This window comes from Peromyscus leucopus, chromosome 14 (assembly GCF_004664715.2).
Source record: "Peromyscus leucopus breed LL Stock chromosome 14, UCI_PerLeu_2.1, whole genome shotgun sequence".
Classification (NCBI taxonomy): domain Eukaryota; kingdom Metazoa; phylum Chordata; class Mammalia; order Rodentia; family Cricetidae; genus Peromyscus; species Peromyscus leucopus.
In genome coordinates, this window is record NC_051075.1 from 21,575,070 (window position 1) to 21,591,608 (window position 16,539).

Genomic DNA, 16,539 nt, shown 5'->3' on the forward strand with positions numbered 1-16,539 from the left:
GGGTAAGTTTTCTCCTCCCACATCCTTACCCCTCCCTCAAAAAGAAAGACAAATAAGATATGACTGTTACATAGTATTGAGATATGAGTAAGTTATATAGTGTTGTGGGGATTAGTAGTGGAAGAGGGCTGGGGAAGACTGCAGCAGAATTTCAATATTTAATGGTTTTTACTGTGAGCTTCCTTTGAGGATACAAAGAGAACAGCCAATGTAAAAGTACTAATGCAGCAACATTGTTGACATGTTAAATTGTCAAAGAAGCCATGTAGCTGGAGGGAATAAATAATGAAAATAGTGGAGAATGGGGTCAATATAAAGTGGCATTGCAAGGCTTGCAGGCCATCTATTGGGGAGTTCTGGTCGCTCTCTTGAGAATAGCCTAGCTTTATAGGGAATACCAGTAAAAGCACTTGTATAGAAATACATGTTTGTTTGTTTTTTCCTTATCATCTTTACTGTTCTTCCTTGAGTTCACAAAGCTATCATCATATCTGGATTACTAATCTATACATCTGCTTAGCAACTGGAAGTAAGGTATGAGAGGAAAAGAGAGATAAAAGATTATGTTGAATAAGTTTTCTTGGGGAGACATGGAACAAACCCCTGATATGTCATAGAGAGTAGCACAAAGAAATGGTTCCGCTCTTTGGAACTAATTAATCTAACTAACTAACTAAACTAATCTAGTTTGGTGAGCTAATGCGCTTAATTGGGTTTATTTTCAGGAGCACAGATGGGAGGTTACTTGTGGAAGCACAGGCAACTATACCACCGGAATTTCCCTTAATCCCAGAAATGTTAACCACTTATATATTCTCAGGGTTAGATGAGCTACCTTGTATGATTAGAAAACACTTTGTAGGGCTGCCTTGTGACCCACCTCATGTGCCACCTCATCTACAAGAGAATGTTAGTAGGCCAGTAGGTGGAGTTTTCTTTACCACCTGCCAGATCCCAAGTAACTAACACAGAGGATTAATATTAATTATAAATGCTCGGCCAATAGCTCAGGCTTGTTACTAACTAACTCTTATATTTTTAATTAACCCATATTTTTATCTACACTTTGCCATGTGGCTTGGTACCTTTTCTCAGTATGGCATGTCCATCTTTCTTCTCTCTGTCTGGCTGGTAATTCCTCTGACTATATCTTTCTTCCCAGCATTCTCTGTTTAGCTCTTGCCCTAACCTTATCATGTCCAGCTATTGGCCGGTCAGCTTTTTTATTAAGCCAATCACAGCAACATAATGTTCACACAGTGTAAAGGTATATTCCACATAGGCCTAATGTTACAAACGTCTTCTGTGGGTAATCACAGTTATAATGACTTACAGATGGCAGTGGCCATATCATACCCAGAGGACAGGATTGCACAACAGATGTCTTAAGTATTTTTAGTTTGAGCAACTTGAAATGGAATTGCCAACCATTGACATGTATAGAAGTAGTTAGTCTTCATCTGCCAGCCAGCTCCCACATCACAACACAGAGACTTATTATTAATTATGAAAGCTTAGTCGATAGCTTAGGCTTGTTTCTAACTAGCTCTTAAAACTTAACCCATTTCTATTAATTTACTTTCTGTCTTGTGGCACATGGCTTATTATCTCATCTCTTACATGGCTTATTATCTCATCTCTTACATGTCTTCCTTGTCTTCCTTGTAGACTCTGCCCTTCTTCCCAGTATCCTCTGTGCCTGGAAATCCTATGTAGCTATTGGCCATTCAGCTCTTTAATAAACCATTCAGAGTGACATAACTTTACACAGTGTAACCAAATATCTTGCAACATACAGTTTATTTTATGGAAAACATCAGGAATTTTGGACATGTTAAAAAGTCTCTCTTAGACATTGGAGTAAAGTTATTTTACATTACTTACAGTTCAGGAGAAAGGATGTATTTGATTATTCATTTGCATTATCAGTATGTAGATAGCATAACCAAGTAGGTGAGTGTATATGGAGAAGATAATCAAGGGTGAGGTATAAGTCATTCATACCATTATTACAGAGTATGCTGAAAAATATGCCATGAAGTAGTAATAGGGTGATCTCCTTGAAGTCCACTAAAAAGACTGCTGAGAAGTTAAGGAAAATGAGAACTGAGAACTGTTGGAAAACAATCATCTGTACTTTATCAGATGGATTTAGAAGCATGCTGAGTGTCGTGGGGACTAATTTGAGTGCATGTTTAAGAGTGAAGGAAGGAAAATTGGAGCCAGCTAGTACAAATGATGTCTGCATGGTTTGTCTATCAGAAGTGTACCCAGTATCTTAGATGAGCAGCTAACAAGGAGAGAGACTTTTTTTTAAAACATGAACAAACCCTACTCCTAGATGAAGAGCTATAGACAATTAATGACTTGAGATGGAAAATCCATCTTCCCAGGGATGAACCCCATAATTGGTTATCTTATATCAAATGGTCAGCCCTAAAATTATACACATGAGTAAAGCTAAGTAGACTCAGAAAGTTGTATATATATTTTTCTGTGTATATATGCATGTGTTTGTATGACAAAAGTTTAAAAGAGGCCATGAATTTGAGAGAGAGTAGTGGGTGTATTTCTAAGAGGAAACTGGAGGGAGAAGATGGAGGAGGGGGAAGGGATGTTGTAAATAAAGTACATATACATGAAATTTTTAAAAAAGTAATTGAGAGCAAACTCCATGTATTTGGTTGGCTATATGTAATAGGAGTGATCTGGTAAAAAGGTAGCATGCTAATTAATGATCCTTAATATTTTATTCTGGTGTTTTCAGTCATAGTCTTTTCTGTTGCTGCTGCCAAAAGATTTTCTTTACATTTCTTCATTTATCTTGTTTTGCATTTAATTTTTATCTCAAAAACAATCTCTAAGAGAGTTCCAAATTTTCTTGCTTTCTTAAGTTCTTTGAAAGCCTAGCTGTGCTTGAGTTTGTTCAGAGTTTATATTTCTAAGGTTTTAGTATTATTCATTATAATGTTTATATGAGTATGTTGCTGATATTTCTGCACTAAGGGGGAGGGGAGAAAACTATTTGTCTTCCTTGTCTGTTCATTTTTACTGAGAATTTAAAGTACCTGCTATACATTTAATTAATAACATAGTTTAAATTATTTGCAAATATAAGCATGTTTTTGCAGACATAAGATTTGTTTTAAAAATAGCAGTATAAATAGCATAAATTCTTTTTTTTTTTTTTTTTTTTTTGGTTTTTTGAGACAGGGTTTCTCTGTGTATCTTTGCGCCTTTCCTGGAGCTCTCTTGGTAGCCCAGGCTGGCCTCGAACTCACAGAGATCCGCCTGCCTCTGCCTCCCGAGTGCTGGGATTAAAGGCGTGCGCCACCAACGCCCGGCTGCATAAATTCTTGCTTATGAAGGCAGTAACAATTAAAATTGTGTCATTGTAAATCAGATCTTGTTTTTCATTGACATTTTTTGATTGGAGACTTCATTTCTCACTAAATGTAAAAAAAAACCCAAGCTATTTATATAAACAACATATATACTTGTTTTTCTCTTATTTCAGAGAACCAGGTAGAATTTTATAAAAGTTATAATTATCTAGTCTTAGTTTATTGGTTTTAAATTATATGTTATTTTGAGTTAGTGTGAATTAATGGCTTTATAGATCAGTAACTCTAGCCAAGGGATGAATCTCAATGTGGAGAGCTTAAAATCCTACATTTGTCAGATATGTAAATCCTCGTACTTGGGAAGTGGAGGGAGATATATGTAACAAGTCTGTCTCTGTCCTGCCAGCAGCTATCAAATAATGACACAGATTTATTATTAATTATAAAAGCTTGGCCTTTCTTAGGCTTGTTCCACTAGCTTTTAAAATTTAAACTAACCCATTTATTTTAATGTATGTTCTGTCGAGTAGCTGGTTATCTCATCTCTTCATACTGCCCATGCTGCTTTCTCCATGTCTGGCTGGTGACTCTGCCTTCTTCTTCCCAGAGTCCTCTCTGTGCTTGTAAGTTCTGCCTATTCCTCTTGCCTGGCTACTGGATGTTCGGCTCTTTATTAGACCAATCACAACAATATATCTTCACACGGTGTACAAATAGCCCACAACATCCCTCCCCCCTTTTTGTCTAAATAAAATGGAAAGGTTCTAGGACTGTGTCACAGAGAAACCCTGTCTGAAAAAAAAGAAAAGAAAAAAAGAGGAGTTGGGGGGAATTTTTAACTCTAATATAGTAAAATCATATACAATAAGGACAGTCAAGTAAGAAATATATTTACAATGTTCAGTCTATCTGTATTTGGCAAATTTATCTTTTTAGATCTCAAAACATTTTCTTAGATAAACAACTTAAGCTTTTATGTTTCTCAATCTTACAAACTTTATATCTTTTATATAAGTTTTTTTTTTTGAGTTTGGTAACAAGGAGAACTAATTATAAGTATCTAGTCTTCAAGTTCATCAGAGACCCAAGAAGGATATAATATTATCTGAGTAAACAGGAAGTGGAGAGCAGATAACTTCCAAAACTATAGAAATGACAGAAATAGCCATCTGGACAGTTACTCCTTACCCCAAGGTTTCTCTGCAACTTTGAGGCATCTATCTTCACCCTTCAGGCCTAGGATAATCTGACAGACTTTTCTGTGAAGCAGGAATTTTGAAGGACTGTTCTACCTTGTCTTGGCAAAGTGTATCAGTTGCTTTCTTTTGTTTCTTGCTTATCTCATTTGGGCAACATACTGTCAGCAGTTGAGGCAAGGGCAATTTCTTGCCCAGTGACTAACTTTTGCCACAAAAGAAGTAAACTCCCGGGACTGGAGAGATGGCTCAGTGGTTAAGAGCATTGACTGCTCTTCCAGAGGTCATGAGTTCAATTCCTAGCACCCACATGACAGCTAGCAACTGTCTATAACTACAAGATCTGACACCTTCACACAGATAAACAAATAGGCAGAACACCCAATGCACAAAAAATAAAAATAAATTGTATTAAAAAAAAAAGGAAAGTAAATCCCATATGGAGGCTCTTCAATGACCATCATTCTTTTTTAAAGTAAATTGGTACTGCCAGGAGCAGACGTGTCTCACTGTCATGAAAAGCCTTAGGTTATTGAAACATTTTAAATGTCATAGTCTATAGGTCTTTGAAGTGCTTGAAGACCATCTGTCTATTTAAAATATATCTCTGTTTAACCTTGAAAACATACCTAACATGAGTATAAGTTTGATTATTATAGATGGCTAACTACTAACTTGTCTTTCTTAATTATATATTACATTTTTAAATGAGCAGAATAGATACAATAGAAACATATTTACAGTATAAGAAAAATAACCTTAAATTTGTATCAATATACCAAAATCCATACCAATGTAAAGTATTTGAGACTAGTGGTTGTTCAAAAGTAAACTCAACAATCCACCCTTTTATCCCATCATTTCTATATTATATGCCCCCTTTTTCCCTTCAGAAAGAGATCCCTGAATATAATCTTTCAGCTTTTTTCCTAATTGTGGCCAATAACAACTTGTTACCAACCCCCTAAACAATGACAAACATCTATAACCCACCGAATGACCAAAAACCTCACCTCTTGAGAATGTGGACATCGTGTTCTCTAGACTGCTTCCTGTTGTTTGGGGGCAGTGGCGTCTTTAGGGGACCCTGAGAAAACTGGGATACTGCTCAGGTCCTGGGAGAGCTAGCTGTATAATTTGTTGTACTGTCTCTGTGTAATGGTGAAGTACAGTGCATATCTTATCTGAAGTCCTAATTGGAATATCGCTTGAAGCTGGACCTTCTCAGCTAGCAGCTTTGAAGTTGTTCTGGATGCAGATTTTTGAAAAAACTGCAACAGAGGCATTCTGAGAGGCTGGATTATCTAGGCTACTTGTTTTCATTGGTGTATGGTCCTTTTATTCTTTCTGAAAACACACAAGCTTTTAAAGGTAACATATATCTGCATTAACACAAGTGTGGAATGTGCAGTATGCACAAGTCAGCTAAAGATGTTTTTTTATTCCATGTTTGAGCAGGTAAAAGGCACCTATCAACTTTATAAGTCCATTTGGACTGTATAACCAAACTAATATAAATCTCTATCCATGTCATGTGAAAGGATGGTTTATAATAAGTCATGAGGACTCTAGCCAACAAGATTTATCATGTTTCATCCAATCTCAGAGCTGTTCCTATGTCAGGGGATCAGCTTATACATCATCTGTCCTGTTGTCTGTCTTGGTTTTTTTTCCCCCTCATTTCTGTAGTCAAGATCCTTACTAATTTTGAAGAGAACCGTAACTTTTCATTTCCTATGGAAACAAAAGCATAACCTCTCCTCAATGCAACATATTTTCTGACTTCCATTTTGAAGTTAAGACATTCTTAAAATAAATAGGATTCAATTTAGCAGTTTCCATACATAACCCAGTGTCTCAGCAGCTATTGTGTTTTTGTACATGAGCATTTAAAAATTTCAGAGTTAACAAATTACAGTACAGGATCCAGACACCCTGTGTATATCCAATCTTTTTGTGGCTTATTCTTTTTATATTACTTTATTTCTTTTTTAAAAGACTTTATTATCTTTAAACTGTATTTTTCCTATGACTGTCTGTAACCATTTTCATTAGCATCTATATCTGTTCAGAGATTTTCTCATTCTGGACCTGACTTTATTAAGTGCCAGTAGCTGCTCACTTGTAGTGTACTCTGATGTGTGCCAAACCTTAAACTGCTAAGTGGCTGCTGAGCAGCTCTGGCTGTTGGCTGCCACTCCCCCGCCCCCTCCCGCTTCCCTGAGGACCTAGTCTCATGTCAGCTTCAGCAGTACTGGGCAGTACTACATGGTACTGCCCCAGCTCTGGAGATTTGCTGAGTCCCAGTGGCAGGCATTTTTACCTAGCATGCCAGTTGCTCAAGTGCTCTGCCACACAGCAGGGCCTCTTAAAAGAGCCTCACCTCTGTATGCTGTGAACAGTGGGCTCTGTGTACATGCCCCCAAGTTGTAAGCCATTTGTAATGAGTTTCTGTCCCACCAGCCAGCTCCCAAATAATGACATGGAGACTTATTATGAACGCTTGGCCTTAGCTTAGTCTTGTCCCACTAGCACTTATAATTTAAAGTAACCCATTTATTTTAATCTACATTTTATTTATTTATTTATTTTATTTTTTATTTTTTCGAGACAGGTTTCTCTGTAGCTTTGGAGCCTTTCCTGGAACTCACTTTGTAGCCCAGGCTGACCTCAAAATCACAGAGATCTGCCTGGTTCTGCCTCCCAAGTACTGTGATTAAAGGCATGCGCCACCACTACCACCACCACCTGGCCCTACGTATTATTTTAATCTACATTCTGTCATGTGGCTCATTACCTCATCTCTCCATACTGTCCATGCTGTTTCCTCCATGTCTGGCTGGTGACTCCACCTTCTTTCCTGAGTCCTCTCTTTTCCTGGAAGTCCTGCCTATACCTCTTGTCTAGCTATTGGCCATCTAGCTCTTTATTAAACCAATCATAGTAATATATCTCACACAGTGTACAAATAGCCCACAACATGGAGACAGCCTTGGACTACAGAATGGAACCTTATCTCAACAACAAATCCCTGAATTCTTGAAGAACTCCCTGGAGTGATTCTGCTGGCTAAGAACTATGAATTATACACCAAAAAGAATTGTATGCATTGTAACTCATTTTGAAAGGTGTATCTGATCCAAAACTCCTTTTCTTTCTTTTTTTAAAAAGTTTATCTACATACCCTAGTTTGAGTTCACTTTGTGATCCAGACTGACTTTGAACTAGCAGCATTCTGGCTAGCTCAGCCTCACAGTGCTAAGGCTATAGGTGTACACCATATGCCCTGCCCCAGATTACTTTTTAGCTTGTAAACCTCTTTGTGGCAGTATCCTTAGGAAACAGACTGGTCATATAGGTTGGTCTCCTCCCCTATAATGATTATCAGAGCAGACCTGTATTAAAGTGTCCCTTAGAGCTGCTGAAAAGTCCTTGCTCTAAGATCTTGCCTTTTTATTGTAGTAGATTACTAGCACCACATCTGGTGGTTTCAGAATTAAATCCCCTGCCTTGTTAACTTAGGGCTCAGAAGTACACTTTTGAGCTTATGCCAGATAATCTACCTTATTTTGATTCCTTTTATTAACCCACCAAATTTAGTGAAGTATTCAGGTGTTCTAAAACAAAGTTAAGACTTTACTTTTTCCTCTCCCCAGCCTCAAGTGGGGATATAATTACTTCAGTCATCTCAGAGTTTAAATTGGTTTTGAATGGCCAATAATAAAAATGTAATCTCTTAACACTGAATTGCAACTTTTTTTTTTTTTATGGTTTTTCAAGACAGGGTTTCTCTGTGTAGCTTTGTGCCTTTCCTGGAACTTGCTTTGTAGACCAGGCTGGCCTTGAACTCACAGAGATCTGCCTGCCTCTGCCTCCCAAGTGCTGGGATTAAAGGCGTGCGCCACCACTGCCCAGCGAATTACAACATTTAAGACTAACTAGACAGCTTACTTTAAAAAATTATTTTTAATTTTATGTGTGTGTGTGTTTGTGTGTCCATGCATATATAGGTATGTGCATATGAGTACAGGTGCCCGTGAAGGCCAGAGACATCAGATCCTTGTGGATGGGTGCTAGGGACCAAACTCAAGTTGTCTTCAGGAGCAGTACACTTAAAAAAAAAAAAGTAACTCTTTAATGTTGCAGACCAAAAGTTCTTTACCTCTTCATTTCTGTTACACTGTTATTTCCTAGGCATTGCTGTTGAGTAGAGGTGCAGTTTCTTTAGCAATAAACAGACAAAAAAAAAGGTTTGCTTCAGGTTGTCCTTTTCCATTAAAATTGTAATGCAGCTACTAGTTTGTGACTTGAAAAGGACCTTACTTCCAAGAAAAAGGAACTTAGCCACTTACCTCTACCCGGCTTTTAAGTACAGTTTCTGCTACTTCTTGGACATTTGGTGATGGTCAGTTGGAGAATAAGATTACAGACTGTTTAACTAGGTAAGTTAGGTTTTGAGCCAGAATACTAATGACCTATTGTAATAGTCTTTGCTTACTAAGAGTTGTGTATTCTCTTTCTTACTAGGAAGTGTTAGTGACTGAGGATTTGAAAGTTAGATTTCATGAGCTCTGGCAGTTTGCTGAGTGAAAGGACTAAAATATTCAAGATATCCAGTGTAGAGACTAGAACAAGTTTCCTGTAGAAAGAATGGGGAAAATGAGAGATGTTTTTGGGCATTAGATAAGGTGATGGTATCTTCTTGCTCCACTTTTTTGACTACAAAGTGTGGTTTTGTTCTATTTGTAAGTCTGCAACAATACTTACTATATGAATAGATTTGTGTCGGGGTGTGCATGCTGTTATTTATTTTTGTTTGTTTGGTTGGTTTGGTTTATACCAGGGAAAATAAAAAATTTGTATATGAAGTTAGACTGAAAGAACCTAAGGTTGTGAATAAAAGTGCTCTAACGTTTCTTTTTGTGTTTGAAGACTTTATCTTCCTATACTTCAGAAATCCCCAACTGGGTGTTTACAACAGCATCCTCTTTGGAGATAACATCTAGTCCAGAAAAGTTGAGTTAGTATCTATCTCCTGAACAGATGGATTTCAGACAGTGTTCATTGTGTTTTTAATATGTCCACTTCCTAGTAAAGAATCCATTTTCTCTCTAATGTTAGATTTTGTTTCATTTCTTTACTTTTCTGAAGATGTGTGTGTTCCTTCAGAAAATGATGTTAACTGTTCAGGGAGTAGATAGGACGGAAAGGGGGTGAGAGAAGGGTGGTGGTGGCCTGGAAAGTTTGTAATCAGCCGAGCCTAACTTGTTCTGACAAAGAAAAGTTCATACAAAGTCACAATTTACCTCAAAGGCTAAACAAAGCTGACAGACGACCACATATAAAACAAGCAGATGTTAGTCCTTGGTGTTAACATTGAGAAATTGTTTTTTTCCAATCTCTTATTTATCCAGTCCATTTATTTTCCAAAGAGACCATTTTCTTCTAGTCAGCCTTTTATTTTTTTTTCCCCTGTTCATTTCTGTCTCTGTTGTTAGTTTACATCCAGCAAAATTTATCAGGGCAAATATTACTGGGCACTTGGATTGGATGTGACTTTTAAATACTTCTTTTGGTCCAAAGTATTTATTTACATTGCTTGGAAATATTCTGGAGAAGATAAACATTAATAGTTTTAATTTGAATATGTTTTCTTGTAGCAGAAAAAGAAAACTAAGACCTTCAATCCACCAACACGTAGAAATTGGGAAAGTAATTACTTTGGGATGCCCCTCCAGGATCTGGTTACAGCTGAGAAGCCTATACCACTGTTTGTTGAAAAATGTGTGGAATTTATTGAAGACACAGGTAGGCTAGAAGAACCAATACATGAGATTTGATTTATATTTGCATTTTTGGTACAATAACAGTTTGTCAGATGTTTGTGATATGTTAAAGCTGTATTTGAGCCTTATAGTTCCCGTTAGCGTCATCTTAGTCACCTTGAAGGTAGTTATCTGAAACTTTATTGTATCAGTAGTATTTTTTATTTATTTTTATTTATTGTATTTTACTTATTGTTTTATTTATTTTTATTTATTGTATCAGTAGTAATTTTGAAGATCTTCTTGAACATAATAAATATGTTGAAAGTTAAAATATTAAACTTACCTAATTCTGAAATTTATAATAGCTTCGTTACTATAATATTAGGTTACTTTTTATAATTTTTTTAAAAAATATTTTCAACCTAATACTATTTATGTTACTTATTTTACACATGGGTAATTTCTTTTAAAAGTTAAAGCCATAATTTTATATTACAAATGGCAGTTCATTCTGTGTGTGATTTACTATTTATTCAGCAGTTCTAGCTTGATGTTGTTTTATATGGTTTGAATTATGTTTATAAGGAATGTATAGATATCTTCACAGTTCTAAAAACAGGTTTGCATTTATGTTTGCTTTGCTGTAATATAGATCATTAAAACTGAAAAAAAAATCAGAGTTGGGATAGTAAGTGTTTGGGAATAGATTTGAAAAAAAGAATGTGCTTGAGTGTATTTTATTTATTGTTTTTGAGACAAGACCTCACTTTGTATCTGTGGAACTGTGTAGACCAGTTTATCCTCAAACTCAAATCCTGCTGCCTCTACCTCCTGAATGCTGGGATTAAAGGCATTTCCCAACATATCTGACTATTGAGCATATTTTAAATGAGCTCGAAGTTAACCATAGACCTGAGTGATTGAATGAATTTCAATTATAAAAAAGTTTAAAAACATAAGCTACATCAGTTTTAGCTTTATTTGCTTGTAATGCTCTTTTTGAGGTATATAGGCTTTTGGGTTTTATTGTTTCTTTGTTTGTTTAAACTAGTATAGCCATGTCTTATCTAAATAATCATGCTTAGTTTTGCTCATGGATGCCCTACCTTTTATTCCAGTTATCAACTTATTTCTGTACATGGCCAGTTTGTCTATTTGATGAGGAATGGTGACTTCTGGTTTTAGTAAGGGATAGAATATAGTAAAGTACTGTTACTCACTAGTATCATGATTGACATAATATATATCTCCATTTAGTTGGTACATGTTAATTTTTAGAGTCTACATTTGATGTGAACTAACTTACATTTTCTTTCCTTCAACAAACACTTAAAAAATGAGTGGTAGACAAATTTCTTGTTCGAAGTTAAGACAGGAAATACAAATGCAAAGATTTTTCTAATACTAGCTCTCTGCTTTGGAGTTACTGACTTCTCATTTTCTGTAGTAATATATTTAGGCCTTGTGAATACAACATGTTTGTTGTTGTTTAGGGAAGGGATCTTATGTATTCTAGGCTGACCTTGACTGGTGTTACTCTTACTTATACTTCCCAAGTGCTAGGATATAAGGCATGCACAACTAGATTCTGTTTTATGCCGTTTTGAGGATCAAACCCAGAGCTTCCTGAATACTAGGAAAGCATCTCTACCAACTGAACTGCATTCCACCTGTAGGCCTGTGGAAATGACTGAGGATTTAGAAAATGATTTTCTTCAGTGATTGAAAAATATTAAAATAACAGTGAGTTTAGCGTTTACCAATAGAGTGAAAAATTATTATTTTTAAAATACCAGTTTCTTGAGTATTTTCATAGTAATCAAGTGACCTGTCTTGAGGGAAGTGACTGCGATTCTAATTCAGTTTTAACTTGAATTAGTCTAGATCAAATAATAAGTAATGTGCACATTATTATTATTATTATAAAAAGTAATGTGCTTTGATAGAAATATACTTAAATATATGGAAATACAATACCTATAGAAGAATGAAACTAGAATCTTCTTGTATATTGCTTGTTTTTAATTACTGATTTTTAAACTGATTATCAGTTTGGTACCGGTTGTCAGTTGCTTAAGAATTCAATTTATGCGGTGGTGGTACCCCTCCCTATTACTCCTCAACTCATGAAGCTGTATCAAGTCAGCCTGGGCTAAGTGGTGAGACATTGTCTCAAAAATAGAGTTCAGTTTACAGCTCTCATGTGACCTCCAGCATAGTAACCACCATAAACTTCAGCTTATAGTTTATAATAAATGAAGATATAGAAATGGTAGTCATTATTTTAAAATTGTATTTTAGCCATTTACAGATTCTAAGCTCTGTTAGAAGTCATGAGCATTCATTATAATCAGCTCTCTTGTTTAGAAGATTAAATGTTGAATAATCTTGATAAAAACATGATGGGTTTAAGAGTCGATGAATCAACTTTATTGTCAGAATTTACATAAAAAATATTATGTATTATATAGACAATGTCCATTTGCCTCAAACAGCATCTAGCATCTAGTGTTCTTTAATTACGTATAATGTTAGCTGTTGTATTTTTATCTGTGATGCTGAAGGTCAGACCTGGTGGGGTCCTATGTGTGCTAGGCCAGCTATCTACCAATGAGCTACATCCAAATCCTGTTGCCATTTTTAAATCTTTTTTTAATGCTCTGTTATGTTGAGAAAATATTCTAATGTTCCTAGAATTTTCCCCAATGGATGTTGTTGGTTTTTTTGTACACCATTATTTTTGGTTTTTCGAGACAGGGTTTCTCTATGTGGTTTGGTGCCTGTCCACTCACTCTATAGACCAGGCTGACCTTGAACTCACAGAGATCCTCCTGGCTCTGCCTCCCGAGTGCTGGGATTAAAGGCGTGCACCACCGCTGCCCAGCTGTACACCAGTATTTTAATAAAACAGATATTAATTGTCCTGTGCTTAAATGTCCTTGCAGTTATATGCCTATATCCATAAAACCCTTCACAAATGACACTCTGGATAGAAGTAAAAACAAGAGTAAATAAAGTGGCTACTGAGACAGTGTCATTTTAGTCATCGACTCCCTATAATTAGCACTTTTTAAAAGTGGGGCTTAACATTATTTACAATTACATCAACATTCATAGTGGCTGGATATTGTGGGCCATCACTTATGATCACAAGACATTTCTTTGTACTTCCCAAATCGTGTTATAGTTTAACTGTGAAGATCAGTTACTACAACACAGCTTGTTCTTACCAAGAAGGATTTTATGTCTGTTCAGAGTCTTGGCCCTTTGGGCCAGTCCACTATCAGGTAGAAGAAACTGTAACTAGATTCTTCATGTCTTCAGGTGACTCCCAGTTTTCATACATTGTCTGATTTCTTTAAGATACATGGAGGACTTGCATCAGGGCCATGTAAATGAGGATGTTCTATATGAAGGAGATCGCATTCTTAGGCATCTTGTTTCATCTCCATTGAGTCCAGTTTTGATGAAAACCCTTTAGTCTGTCTGGGTGTTAATTTTGTGACATAGTTTCTTTGCATATTCAGAGATGATTATAATGTTTTTTATTTGGTTTCATATAGTGAATTACATTAGTTGATTTTTCAAGTAAACTAACCTTGAATTCCTGAGACAAAGACCACTGGGTCATAATGTTTTATACTTTTTATATGTTGCTAGATTAAATTTGTTAAAATGTTAAGGATCCAGAGTACTGTTTAGTCTGATACATAGTTAGAATTACTTATTGTAGCAACAAGATTTTACTTAACTTCCTATTTATTAAAAGGTATTTTCAGAATAATTTTTAATTCCTGGCTACGGGAACTTTCTTTTCATTACATGTACAGTTTTCAACCAGTTGTAGAGATTTTTGTCCATACATGTATGGGGCTCTTAACTGTGTGTCTCCATTTTTGATGTTGTAGCCCACAAATCAGACTTCAGTCTTTCTGACCTCTTCTCTGTAGCTGCTAAATTGTCTTGGCCTATTAGGTTTCCGTCTCCATTCACTATCTGAAGATTCTCTAGGCAGTCACATGGCTGATCTCATTTGCTTTTCCCTATGGTTAACAGTTGGGCTTTTTAAATTTTTATTTTATTTTATTTTATTTCATTGTTTATTTGTTTGTTTGTTTATTTATTTATTTATTTAATTTTTGGTTTTCCAAGACAGAGTTTCCCTGTGAAGTTTTGGTGTCGTCTTAGATCTCACTCTGTAGACCATGCTGGCCTTGAACTCACAGAGATCCACCTGGCACTGCCTCCTGAGTGCTGGGATTAAAGGCCTACACCATTACCCGGCTGGTTAACAGTTTTGAGCTGAGTATTTAGTACTTTTTAAAAAAATGTTAATTTTGTTCTCCTATTTTTAGTTATTTACTATGGGAGGGTAATTTTCATGCAGTTAATTCCTCATGGTAGAAGCAATGTCCATATTAATGTACATAGAATCATAGTAAAATAATACTTTTCAAAATAGTTTGGACATGTTGCATCTAATGTGCCTGTGGAATATCCTAGTAAAAGGCCAAGACTCTGTTGCATATGTGGCCACAGAGCTCAGGAAAGTGTTTTGAGTTTCAGATGCTAATTTAATAATTGTCAGTTTATAAATACTAATGTAAGCTTTATGTTAATGAAATTCAGGATCAACATTTAGAGAAGAAAAGTTCAAAATGTTAGCAGACTATGCAAAACAGAGGTCCTAAAACCAGAGAAGAAAATAAAGAATCATGGTTATAAGTATTAAATAACTTAATTTTCTTACTGTTTATTAAGGTAAAATTCACAAACTTAAAGGTAACCTTATTAAAGTGTACCAACCCAGTGATCCATATTGCATTTAGTATTGTAAAGCCACCCAGAACATTTTTAAAACCCCGAAGAAACTCTTATCCTTATGAGTTCCTTATTCTCCACTTTGTCCAGCTTACTAATCTGCTTTCTGTCCCAGTGGGTTATTCATTCTGCATATATCATATAAGTATATAGTATATGAATATTTTTTTTACTTCTTAGTGTTAACATGTTTTTGCAATTCACCTATGTTGCAGCATATATCATATTTTATCTCCTTTATTATTTGGTAGACACATTCAGATGGCTTCTACCTATTGACTGTTGTGAGTAGTGTACTGTAAACATTCATATACAAGGGTTTGTCCAAGTGTTTTCTATTTCAGTGTTTTTAGAGGAATGGAATTGCTGTGTCATTCAGTAACTGTTTCGCTTTTTTAAGAACTATCGAGTTTTCCACAATGGATACTGTTTTACATTTGACCAGCAGTGCATAAAAGGTCATCACCGGTTACAACATCACTAACACTTGTGTTCTGTATGCTTGTATGTCTTCATTCTCACTGTTACTTCCCTTTTAATATGTAATAATTAAATAAAAATAATTTCTAGATTATTTGATAGTATTGCCATAAGCAATATTGTCTTTCAATTCATGGATGCTTGGTATTTTTTCACTTGTTTAACTATTCCTTGATTTTTTTTCCTCCAAATCCTTTGTACAAATATTCCTGAGCATTTTATTGGGTACTATTCAGTTGTAATTTTTAATTTTTTTTTTTAGTGAAATCCTGGCATATACAGTGTTTTGTATACTAACCCTGTAATTTGGCTGAATTATTTTTATTAGCTCTATTAGATTTTGGTTTGTATGTATTCTTTGGAATTTCTTGTGTGTCTCTGTGTGTGTGTGTATATGTATATACATATATATATACATATCCATATATGTATATACACATATATATATACACACACATATATAAAATGTTTTCTAAGTAGGTATAGCTTTACTTTGTATTTTGTATGGCTTTGTTTCTTTGTACTGGATTTTTGACACATTGGTGAGTTCCAGTGTGAAAGCGGGGCCTTTGTCATATTCCTTATCTAGGGGATAGTTTTTTGTCGTCTTTGGGATTTCATAACTATTACTTACTTTTGAGGAAGCTTCTTCTCTGTTAGTTTCCTGAGGCTGCTATATAAGACCTTTAGAAAGTGGCTAGAATAAAATTACAAAGTTACGTGTCGTATCTGAAGGCTAGAATTCTGAAATCATAAGTGATGTCAGCAGGGTTTGCTGTCTGAAAGTCTAGGCAGAATTCCTTTTTGTTCTTGACTTCAGTTACGATACCTTGGTTTACAGGTGGGTCACTTCAGTCTTTACCTTTGGTGTTCTCATTGGGGGTTTTCTCTTTTAACTTATTTTTACAATAATTGTGTTTTATTTATTCA

At 35.5% G+C, this 16,539-nt stretch overlaps 1 protein-coding gene across 4 annotated transcripts in view; it reads left to right on the forward strand.

Annotated features, from left to right (window-relative positions):
* Positions 1 to 16,539, forward strand: part of Arhgap5 (Rho GTPase activating protein 5) — a 75,692-nt gene that overhangs the window by 32,051 nt on the left and 27,102 nt on the right. For all 4 annotated transcript variants that reach the window (XM_028869695.2, XM_028869693.2, XM_028869692.1 and 1 more), the window contains exon 3: positions 10,201 to 10,348. In XM_028869695.2, the coding sequence (XP_028725528.1) occupies positions 10,201 to 10,348 (148 nt within the window). The remainder of the gene's footprint in view (positions 1 to 10,200; positions 10,349 to 16,539) is intronic.